General features: G+C 31.8%; 2 protein-coding genes across 4 annotated transcripts; one reads left to right on the top strand and one right to left on the bottom strand.

Annotated features, from left to right (window-relative positions):
- The first annotated feature begins 1472 nt into the window (after nt 1–1472).
- On the top strand, nt 1473–7342 carry LOC105257250 (serine/threonine-protein kinase MPS1). Its single transcript, XM_025413861.1, has 8 exons — nt 1473–1760; nt 3255–4372; nt 4622–4830; nt 4924–5476; nt 5641–5801; nt 5931–6142; nt 6377–6766; nt 7209–7342. Exons 2-8 carry the CDS (start codon nt 3285–3287, stop codon nt 7236–7238), a joined length of 2643 nt encoding a protein of 880 aa, XP_025269646.1. The 5' UTR covers nt 1473–1760; nt 3255–3284; the 3' UTR covers nt 7239–7342.
- Nucleotides 4588–11085, bottom strand: LOC105257251 (nucleolar complex protein 4 homolog B). Of its 3 annotated transcripts, none has more exons than XM_011267732.3 (7): nt 10846–11085; nt 10638–10740; nt 10051–10464; nt 9814–9858; nt 9348–9708; nt 8682–9218; nt 4588–4731 (listed from the first exon to the last, which is right to left on the bottom strand). In XM_011267732.3, exons 1-6 carry the CDS (start codon nt 10981–10983, stop codon nt 8726–8728), a joined length of 1554 nt encoding a protein of 517 aa, XP_011266034.1. In that variant the 5' UTR covers nt 10984–11085; the 3' UTR covers nt 4588–4731; nt 8682–8725. The 3 variants fall into 3 exon arrangements, with proteins under 3 accessions (XP_011266034.1, XP_011266035.1, XP_011266032.1); XM_011267733.3 differs by lacking the exon at nt 4588–4731 and adding an exon at nt 6608–6783; XM_011267730.3 differs by lacking the exon at nt 4588–4731 and having other exon boundaries at nt 8003–9218.
- Nucleotides 11086–11581: the final 496 nt, after the last annotated feature.

The following is an 11581-nucleotide window of genomic DNA, read 5'->3' on the forward strand; positions in this document are numbered from 1 at the left end:
ATATATATTGTAATATAAATTTATAATATAATATAAATTTATTGATAAATCGTATAGATAATATATATTAATAAATTACTTTGACGCCAAAAATAATTGAACTCGAGACGTAGTTATTTTAAAGAAACAAAAAATCGTGCGGTGTTCCACGAGAAAGATTTAAAAAAATGATTGTCTTGGTTTTTGTCACAATTCTCGAAACGTTCTTATTGACATTTAATATTGGTGGAAGGAAGATTCGCGCGATTAGAAGATAAAATTCTATGTACAATTTTTATCGTAGAGCAACAAAGCTAATAGTAACATTTTTTTCATTTCGTTTAATTGTTCGCGAAGTAAAGTTTTGAATCAAATGGATTTTGTATCCAAATTGATTGGTTTATACTAGGGAAAACTATTGTATTTTCACTTTAAATTAAAGTACAATTTATTTACATATTGTGTTTTTAATATTCATACAATTATGAATTCAAAAAGATTAATATAAATATGTAACTTAATTAATTTACATTACTATGTATAATTAGTTTAAATTAATTAATTTGCATTATTATGTATAAGTTGAATAATTATATTTATCCTTAATTATCAAAATTAATACTGTTTAATATTTATATGCATTATTTTTTAAAACTGTTAATGAGTTCAATATAATCATAAATTATAGACAAAGATACTATATATTGTTCTAGAGTTAGTGTATCTGACAGATTTTTAAAATTTTGACACGAAAGTTTAAATATCTATATCGAGTTATAATAGTTTTTAAATTGGATAGCGCGTTTAAAGTTATTTATCATTAACCAATCAGAACAAAAAATCATTGCTCCAATTGGTTAATCAAGTCCGCATCCTTCTTGATTAAAATAAAAGGAATTAAAATTCCTTTTATCTGATTGATCATATTTCAATTTTCCATACAGTCTCTGATACTGGCTTTAAGTCATTATACTACGGATTGCGGGCTCGTCTAAAGCCGGATCTACATTGGTCGTATCGTAACGTCGCAAGTCGTAAGTCGTAGGCAAATTGGCCAATCATGATTGATTATTTTTGAAATAATCGACTATGATTGGTCAATTTGCCAACGACTTACGACTTGCGACGTTACGATACGACCAATGTAGATCCGGCTTTACGGCTTTAGTCCCGATCTACAATAGATAATTTAAGCTTTAAGCCTTAAGAAATTGACCAATCACAGCCGAATATTTTCTTCATACTTGACTGTGATTGGTCAATCTTTTAAGGCTTAAATTATTTATTGTAGACCCGGTCTTATATTTTTCCCCCACATCTCCATAAAACTATTCTTCAATTTCGACCAATGAGCGCGATCCTTGCGAATTCAAATGTCATATGTAAGGCAAAAACCGGTAGAGAACCAAAAGTTTACGTTTAAATTATATTTAAGTTTTGAAAGTGATACGCAGAAATATATAAAGTCATATATTATAGGATACATAAATAAGACTATTTTACATAAATATAAATAATTTTATACGTATGACGGCCTTGTAACGTGCACAAGATACTTTCTGTCTTTCTTTTTGTTAGGTCTACAGTAGGGCTGTTTAGTTTGACAGGTGTTGTGTGTATATATATGTGTATACTAGAAGATGTTTCGTGATGAAAGCATTCTGATTTTATCTCCTTTCCATGTGCTTCATTACTAAAAATCATCGAAAAATCTGACATCTATTATGCCAATGGCTATTTGTTAGCATAACTTAAGGATAATTCGCGACGTTTTTCTTCAGGTAATTATACGGTATGGAAGTTTACGATATTCTGGCTGAAAATCTGTTCCAATAAAGAAAAGAGAGAGAAAGACAGTAACCAAAAATCTTAATTTTTTTACGTGATCTTTTTTTTTTAGATTCAAAACAATTGTAACTTTATCATTTATGTATTATAAACATCTTTTTTAATATTTACATTAATGTATTTCCTTTATATTATTATTTTATTTATTTAATTATATATATACTTAAAAAAATATATATATATTTTACAAAAAAAATATAATTATACTATTTACAAAAGATTTTTAAATAAATTTGTAAAACAAGAATTTTCAATAGCATAATACAATAAAAAAAGATTAATATTAATATTAATTAAGATTAACATTAATTTATATCTTATATGACTTTAATAATTTATATTTTATATATATAATTTTTGTGCTATACAGGGTGTCCCATTTTAATGCCCCACCCCAAATAACTTTCTTATTTTTAATTTTAGAAAAAGATGTTTCAGACAAAAGTTGTATGGTTTCGAGGGGGACATAAGATGGTACCATTAATTTGATCTTGAAGAGTCACATGAAGGTTACGTGAAGATCATTTTCAATTTCTTAAATGGAACACCCTATATATTTTTGCATATTCTTGTAGCTTATCTCGAGAGCTTTCCAAAACACTATAAATAAACATTTTTTCATCAAGTACGTTTCGAGTAATGAGGCTTGAAATCATTTCTTAATTTTACATAAACCATAAAATATCTTGTAAAATATTCATTTTTTGATTATCTTACCTTAATACTTTTATGTACAAAATAATGAGAGAAATCCATTGGTGCAAAGAAAACATACAGTTGTTTTTAAGAAAAAAATATGTAATTTGCAATTAACAATTCCATATTTTTTCTTAAAAACAACTGTATGTTTTCTTTGCACCAATGGATTTCTCTCATTATTTTGTACATAAAAGTATTAAGGTAAGATAATCAAAAAATGAATATTTTACAAGATATTTTATGGTTTATGTAAAATTAAGAAATGATTTCAAGCCTCATTACTCGAAACGTACTTGATGAAAAAATGTTTATTTATAGTGTTTTGGAAAGCTCTCGAGATAAGCTACAAGAATATGCAAAAATATATAGGGTGTTCCATTTAAGAAATTGAAAATGATCTTCACGTAACCTTCATGTGACTCTTCAAGATCAAATTAATGGTACCATCTTATGTCCCCCTCGAAACCATACAACTTTTGTCTGAAACATCTTTTTCTAAAATTAAAAATAAGAAAGTTATTTGGGGTGGGGCATTAAAATGGGACACCCTGTATGCGTGCTTAATTGCAACAATTGTCTTTATGATATAAAAATAAATCAAAAGATTATATATATTGATTTTCAAAACTTTTAATTTCTGTTTATTTCTTTCATATTTTTTAAGAGCAGCATCTGAATATAATGCATATTTTGAACATTATTAAAACATAATATTTCTTTTTTTACAGTCAATAACATTTGTTCTCGAAAGATTATCAATGATGTCAGATCTTGTAGGAAATAGCCATAGTTTTAATAGTGCAAATACAAGCAAAACATCAATTACACTACCAAAGTCTCAACCAGTACGCCTCTTGTATTTGTGTGAGAGCGATGAAGATGACGATGATAATGAAAACGAAGAGAAACCCCGCGAGTCTGAAGATGAGTCAGATTTGGATGAAGTACCAAGTGATCCTGCTGATAATGTATGGGAATCACGTATACATAAAGCAGCAGACATTGATCCTTTGATTAGTCCAACAGATGGGCTCTTAAAAACTATATGTGTATCGCCAAAAAATGATTGTGCAATTCCAACTGATATTTCTTCTATACAGAAATGCTATGCGCATAAAGAAGAAGGTGATTCTGATATGAATAAAAACCTACAACCAATAACAAACAGTGTCCAATTGAATCATGAGAATGTTTACATGTCCAATCATCTATGTAGCACAATGACTGATAATAAAATGCTGCATAGGAATAATGAGCACTTGTTGAATTTAAGCAAGGAGGACCAGCGGCATAAAGAAATGTTGTATGGTTTTAGTGAACAAATGAATAAAGATTGCAATGAGGAGCCTTGCAAAATCCCAACCATCGTATCGGAATCCATTAACTGTATATCTCAAAACCTATCTGAGAACATAATAAATCCTATAACATATAACTCACAATACAGCACTGCCAAGTATGAAGCAAATGAAAAATGTACGCCAGCTAAAAATTCAAGCACACACATGGTATCAAGTACACCCTCACTGAACAAAGTTCAGCAAACATCATTACTTACTCCAGTTAATCGTTTAGTCTTGGAAACTCCATTGAAACAGCCAATTGCTTCAATGCATCCGAAACCATGCACATCGCATAAGCAACTATTTCAGACCCCACAGAATAAATTGTCTGATGATTTAAGTAAAAGTCACATTCAAACTCCTTCCACAATATTGTCCAGTTGGTACTATAATAATGCGAGGCATACACCAATGGAGGGAAAAAATCTCGTTACAAAGGATTTTGTGCAAATATCTAGAAATACAATTTGTACGCCTATTGCAGAGAAGCCGGACTCCGCGAGGTTTGTAGAATCATTTTACAACTACACACTTTAAAAAACAATATTTAATTTATTGTTTAACATCACAGTATTATTTGTTTATTTTTGATGAAAAATATATTTATAATATATTACTGAAATAAATATAAAAAAATAAACCTTTTGTCAATTTGTTTGAAATTGAATTTTTATATCCAAAATGAATTATGATTCTTTTGGTTTAAACACAGATCGCAGAATATCAATGGTAATTAATTTTTTTTTTTTTAGATCAAATGTTAAGAACGTGAGACCTTTAGCGGATTCTATGTTAGTACATAGCGATTCTTCTGCAATTCATCCTTCAGAATCGAAGCCACTCGTTGCGTTGCACGCATACACTGAAACAAAAAATGTTGCATCCGAATTACAACAAAAAGATAGAAGCAAGAAAGCGGGTATAAAATTGATGATGGACACAGAAATTAATTATCATAATGGTAAATGCATTAATAGCGCGTCCAAATTAAATATAATAATTTAATTATTAAATATCTTATTTTGTTGTTACATTAAGTTGTCATTGTATTCAGATCCGAAATTTTCAAAGCCTACCGAGGAAATGAAGGACAACAAACAGTTCGTCAGTATATCAGACACATTGCTAGGAGGTAGTACAAAGACTGTGTCGAGTAAGAACGAAATCAAACGAAATGTGATAATTGGGTCTAATATAGATCTAAAAGATTCCTTGCAAACTCTAAACAAGTATAGTGAAGAAAAACACGGAATCGTCTCTGAATGTAAAAACTCACACGAGCGATATCCGATTTGCGAGAAGCGCGAAAAAGCTCAAATCGTAGATAGAGTAGCAAACACACAATTTACTATATCATCGAGCATTCTTCCACAACGACAAGGTAAAACATTACGTGTGAAGAACAAAGAGTATCTGATTCTGGGCTCTCTTGGTCGTGGAATGAGCGGCGAAGTTCTGCGAGTGCAGGATATTTCTTTCGGCGAGTTACGCGCAATCAAATGCGTAGACTTGAGCAAGATGGACAAAGAGTCGGCTCAGGGCTGCTTGGACGAGATCTCCATGCTACATAAATTACAGGCGTCATGCGTCGTCAGAATGTTCGATTAGTGAGTATGCATTGCAAATATGCAAAATATCAGATATATTCGAAGATAGCAATAATTTTGACTGCGCGAGAACACATTTCTGAAAAGAATTTGATATTATCTTGATAATAATATAAATGAAATATTAACGTCTTTAATAACGTTAATTTAATTTAATTGTTTAGTGAGATCACAGACTCTATGGTTTATGTGGTGATGGAAATGGGTGATACCGATCTCAGTAGACTTCTGAAGTCCATGTCCCAGGAAAAGCAAATTTCTCTCACGATGATTCTGTATTATTGGACAGAAATGCTCACTGCTGTAAAACACATACATGATAATGGTATATATATATATATATATATATATATATATATATATATATATATTTATTTATTTATTTATTTAATTAATTAATTAATTTAACACAAACGCTATTTTATCCTGTAAATAAATGGCTTCTATGTTTCAGGAGTCATACATTCGGATTTAAAACCAGGAAATTTTTTACTTGTACGCGGCCGACTTAAGTTGATAGATTTTGGCATCGCTTCTAGTATAAATTCCGACATGACATCTGTTCTGAAAAATAGTACAATTGGAACATTAAACTATATCAGTCCAGAAGCTCTGATGGACATCGGCGGTAGCGCGGATTCGCCTACGCACAAAGTTAAATACAAGGTGGAGCAAAAATAACAAATAGATAATTCGAGATAAAAGCCTTTTTTTCTTACATTTAAAGAAATGCTTAAAAAGTTATGTTAATCATTTATTAATTAAAAACCGTTTCAGCCGAATCAGCTTGATTGGAATAATTGAATTAAGAAGTTAATATCTCGTGATATTTATTATTATAAATTAAATTAAAAATTCATAAGTTGCGAGTGGAGATGAATAGTATCGTTTTCTCGACAGATAAGCTTCAAGTCGGATGTATGGTCATTAGGGTGCATTTTGTACAGCCTAGTATATGGTCACACACCGTTTCAACACGTACGTTCCCAATGGGCGAAGGTGAACGCTATAACTAATCCGAAACCGAACATTTCGTTTCCGGCATTCTCCTCGAGCGGGAAGAATCTTCAAAATCATGAGCGCACGCCGCCCGTCCTGATTGATGTGATGCGGAAGTGTCTTCAGCACGATCCGAAAGCGAGACCCACAGTGTCACAATTATTGCAGGTACAATATGTACCAACCATGCAAAATGTTGCGTCGATCATGACATCCGCTGACATTCCGGCGAGCATTCTTGTGAAAATAAAGCAAGCTCTGAATGAGGATGAGTGGCGGCATTTGGTGCAGGTGAGCGCATCTTTGTCCTGAAGGACAAATTTTTTATAAGATTATATATATATAAAAGAGGATCTTTACAATGTTAAGAGTAATCTCCAATATTTCATTATTAATTCGATAACAATATTAAAAAACAATAAAAAATAACTATTAAAACAACTTAATAATATAACTTTTCTATAATTTTGATGAAAGAACAGTTTCAAAAAACTATAAATATTAAATTTACATAATAATTATTATTAGAAAGATTCTTTCATTATAGTACATGTCGCATTATGTTGTATTGAACATATGGAGATTAATTATTATGTAATTATTATAATTAATTTGCTTCCAGTTTTGACAGTAGAATTTAAAAACTTTTACAAAAGATACACTTCTGAACAATTGTGTGAATAAATATAATTTTAATTACTCTAATTAAACAAAATATCCTGCATTTTTTCAGATATTGGACACAAAGCGACATTGTATATGATATTATCGAAGTAATACATTATTGGTTTACTGATGTACATAAAAATATTTGTATATACATACAAGAGACAATTTGCAGCGAGACACAATACGGAAACATTTGATGACGTGTGTATCGAGAACAAGGCTAATGAAAAATAATATACATTTATATATATATATATGTATAGGAAGAGAGAGAGAGAGAGAGAGAGAAAGAAATGTAACAGTTTCGCGCGAGAGAATAAATTATAAATAAAATTGAATTTGAATATTATACTTGCTTGTGTATCACATGAATATGAAACTTTGTATACAATATCAGGAATATTATATTGTAAGAAAGTAAATTTATAATTTTGTGTTAAGTTAAAATATTTTTCAGTTTTTTATTTTGTATTTCACGCTCGTATACAAATATTGTATTTGCTATTCGCGAAAGTTAAATGTAATCGATATTGTGTTTTACACTTGTAGATTTTGCAATTTGTGCAAATTATTTAGAAATATTGAACCATGCACGGTTTTATTTCATTACTTTATTACTTTCGTAATATGTAAGAAACGATAAATTCAATTGTTTTTTACCGCATCGCAAAAATTTTGATTTGTTCAAAGCATTAAATTTATAACTCTTCCGTTTTAAAGTATGGCAAATACGGATTAATTTATCTTAATTCTATTCTCTCTGAGTCTTAAAATATATTTTAATGTAAACAAAAACGTATCTTGTTTTTTTGGTTGAATAATTTTGATAAATAATTGTCAAAAAATAAATTAGTGTTGTCTTTATAATTTATTAATAATGTGCTTGATGTTATGAATAAATCACATTATGGAATATATACATATGAAGTTTTACGTTATGTATAGATTCTATTGTACCACATTTTTCGATGTTATGTTATTTTAAGATTTAAATTATAACAATAAAGAATAACACACAACTGTTTTTTTTTTAAATTAATTACTTACCGTTGTGTAGTGAAGTTAAATGTGTGAAGACAGAAGAATTAATTTATTGCTGATGTTAGCTTAATCGATATATGTATATGTATAAAAGCCAATGATATATCGAAATTCCTATATGTTAATTTTCTACTCTATCTAAGCAAGTTTGACAAAGAAGTTTGCCATAACAAGGTAGCAGTGTTTTTTATTAAAGTTATACAAGGAACCAGCGAAAGAGTTGAATGTATTATGAAAGTCTCGCAAGATAGTTTATGCATAAAATACATAAACTATTGCTTTACGTACAACTTAGATGAATAAACGAAAAGCAGTTTTTCTTTCGCTTGTGCGAATCAAAAAAATTACACACAAACTCGTTATTTTAAGCACGGATGTTCAACACCGCGGAAAAATACACTGCCTGTGTCTTTCGCTTGTCATAAATACGTTGTATAAAACGCAAAATGTCTATTTTTCGCCTGAATGGCGAGGATTGACAATGCTTTTCACTCACGTATATTGCACTCTGGCGATCACGTTGCATATAGAAGGAAGGGATCAATGCGTGCTCGTAAGTTGCCAATATTGCAATAGCTTCTCTCCTTTCGACAATGCCATGGAGTTTGGCCTTTCGAACGTCAGCATGATTTCTCTGACCTTATTTTTCAATTCGCGATCGAAGAGATGGCCACCAGTGCGCTCCAACGCAGATGCCATATCGTACTCAACCGAAGGCAGAGGCTCGCGAATAAAACGCGCTGCGCTGGCAATGCTGGGAAGGATATGCCATTGCAACGCTCGGATCTCCCAAAGACTACTGAGCAACGCGTTACTCAGTAATGGGTCGCGTTCCTCCATGAGGAACGGATCACCTGCACCAGAGGCGACTTCGCCGCCCTGTGGATGATCGATCAGCCTCTTTAATCCTGGATGTCGAAGCAATAAGTTACCCACGAAAAGCAGAATTATTAGGATATCTTCTGGCGGTGCAACCAATGTTAGACGTGCGAGTCGCTTCGCAAATGCTGCTACTAATGCTTCCGGTAAATGTCTGAAAAAATAAAAAGTTTGTAATAATTTTACATATTTGAAACGGGTTCTTTGTTTCATAGATCTCTTTATAGTTCTAAGGAATAGAATACAATTTATTCAAATTTTATCAAGAATATAGGACACTTACGTCGAGCTGAGAAACAGATCAGACAAGTAAAACAGACGAGCCTTGTACTTAGTATGAAAAATTTCTGGTTCAAACATTGAATACAGTTTAGTGAAAATATTTGGATATTCTAGATTATGTTTGGTGACCAATACAAATACACCTTGCAAGGCTAATACACCGACAGGACCATCCACATCTAGAGAGTCCATTAAAAAATCTGTCAATAATATCGGTTTTTCTAAATGCGGCATGACTCGTTCCAGCAAAACCAATAACAATTGTTTGTGTAACTGCGGTGTCAGTTCCCAATGCATAACACAGCCCCAGACTTTGTTTAACGCACGTTTAACGGCTGACTGATCCCAGGTGAATGTAGCATCTAATAAAAAAACATGTAAGGCAACTTTACATAAACATTAATCATATAAAAAATATTATAAAATAATAATAATGTAAAAAAATAATAATAATGTAGAATATTTACCTTGTGGCCCACACAGGAGCTCCTTATTGTCCGATACTTTAGATTCTGAAATATTCAAGTTTCTATTTTTAAAAATATATAAATATCAAATAAATAGATTGAGAACTTAAGAATATAAAGAGAGACAAGAAATTCTACTGAAATGTTACATGTAATAAATAATAATATGTATATCATTTTTTACATAAAAAATTTCTAATCTCAAAGACAATAAGTCTCAAAAGAGAAAAACTATACCTTCCCCTTCTTTTGGCAGTGGTATTTTATCTATAAGTTCTAATAGGTTCTTAATGTAAATTTCTTGTGGTTGTCTCTTTGGGGTAAGAGAAGGTAGACATTTCCATGTATAGTATAGAGCATCAGGGTATTCAGTGATCTCTTGGAACCTTAATATTAAATTTGTATTGTCCTTTTCAGGTGAAAGGAGCGTCATAAGGATAGGCTTCAGACGTTGCAATGGAAAATAATAACCCGTTTGGTCACGCGGCTCCAACGATGCTTTACCCTCTTCCGCCAACAACTTTATCGCAGTGGTAAGAGCTTGCAATTGAATAGTCGATTTACATTTTTCCATAGATGCTAGTATCTTTTTCCAAACTTCCTCGTAGCAATTTCTTAGCCAAGTTATGTAGCGGGATTCGGGGCTAGGTTCTATTTCACATATGTTGAAAATATAAATTTTAAGGTACATAGAAATATTTTTTACATGTTATAAATATGTATAAATAAATATATATAATACTCCTATATTCCTTATTCATCTTATTGATATAAAAAGACTCATCGGACCACTAACAATTACGTTTTTTTTTTCCTAGACTCACCTGAGATGATGAGAGTTATCGAATGTTCGAGGTACATGTCGCCGCGTTTCAGTACCTCAACGAATATCGTTTCTATCGTAAGCAAGCATAAACAGGTGGATTCCTGCGAATGAAAAAGGGTGAGATTCTTCTTCAACGACGCGTCCTAATCAAAAACAGATGACATCAAAAACGTCATCTCTTATCGGCTCTTAAACGGTTCACTCACGTCCCAATGGCCGATTATGTCTACCAGGTTGTTCGCATGTTTCCGCGAAGCGAGAAACTCCTGGGCTCGCTGCCGCAGTAGCCTCGACATCGCTCTCTGACCCGTGGTGGCGCCCGGTAAGCCCGCTGCATCCGTCATCGCTATGCTACTCTCGAGAGGAGACTTCGCGAGAGGTTGTATTAATGGCAGCAGGTAGCCGAAGACAGGCAACTGTTGTCTAGGTTAGATCGGGTTAGATCAGGTTAGGATTAGGGTTGGGTTGTGTTAAGTTAGGCCATAAGACCGGGTTTACAATGCATGTAGTAAGCTTTAAAGCCGATATTACATTTGTCATACGACAAATTTTTTTAAACATATTGATTGGCTGTAGAGTAAAAAGTTTCTAATGACTCAAAAAATTACTATCCCGCAGCCAATCAATACACTTAAAAAATTTGTCTTACGACAAATGTAATATTAACCTATGTCGTAAGAGGAATTAATCAATCATATTAAATTAGTCTTCTTACAACTTCAATTGTGATTGGTCAATACCTTATTTAAATTCTCTTTCATTCAAGCTGCGCAACCAATCAGAACATAGAAATGTTTTTTCCTCTTTTGCCACAATTAGATGCTTTGACCTCCGGCGAAATATAAAAACTTCACCGGAGTTTCTCACGATTACAAATGAATTATTTCATGTGATTTATCTCACCATATGGGAATTATTATTGAGTATTTTACGACATGCAAG

The sequence above is a fragment of the Camponotus floridanus genome, unplaced genomic scaffold (genome assembly GCF_003227725.1).
Source record: "Camponotus floridanus strain SB8 unplaced genomic scaffold, Cflo_v7.5 scaffold70, whole genome shotgun sequence".
Classification (NCBI taxonomy): Eukaryota; Metazoa; Arthropoda; class Insecta; order Hymenoptera; family Formicidae; genus Camponotus; species Camponotus floridanus.

What these genes read in the sequence shown, in the direction of transcription:
- LOC105257250 (XM_025413861.1), top strand. Translation starts at nt 3,285, where the DNA reads ATGATGTCAGATCTTGTAGGAAATAGCCATAGTTTTAATAGTGCAAAT. An exon ending in GTCGTCAGAATGTTCGATTA is followed by an intron (nt 5,477 to 5,640) that starts GTGAGTATGCAT and finishes TTAATTGTTTAG; the next exon opens with TGAGATCACAGACTCTATGG. An exon ending in AGTGGCGGCATTTGGTGCAG is followed by an intron (nt 6,767 to 7,208) that starts GTGAGCGCATCT and finishes GCATTTTTTCAG; the next exon opens with ATATTGGACACAAAGCGACA.
- LOC105257251 (XM_011267732.3), bottom strand. Translation starts at nt 10,983, where the DNA reads ATGACGGATGCAGCGGGCTTACCGGGCGCCACCACGGGTCAGAGAGCG. An exon ending in ACATAATCGGCCATTGGGAC is followed by an intron (nt 10,741 to 10,845) that starts GTGAGTGAACCG and finishes TTTCATTCGCAG; the next exon opens with GAATCCACCTGTTTATGCTT. An exon ending in ACTGCCAAAAGAAGGGGAAG is followed by an intron (nt 9,859 to 10,050) that starts GTATAGTTTTTC and finishes TGAATATTTCAG; the next exon opens with AATCTAAAGTATCGGACAAT.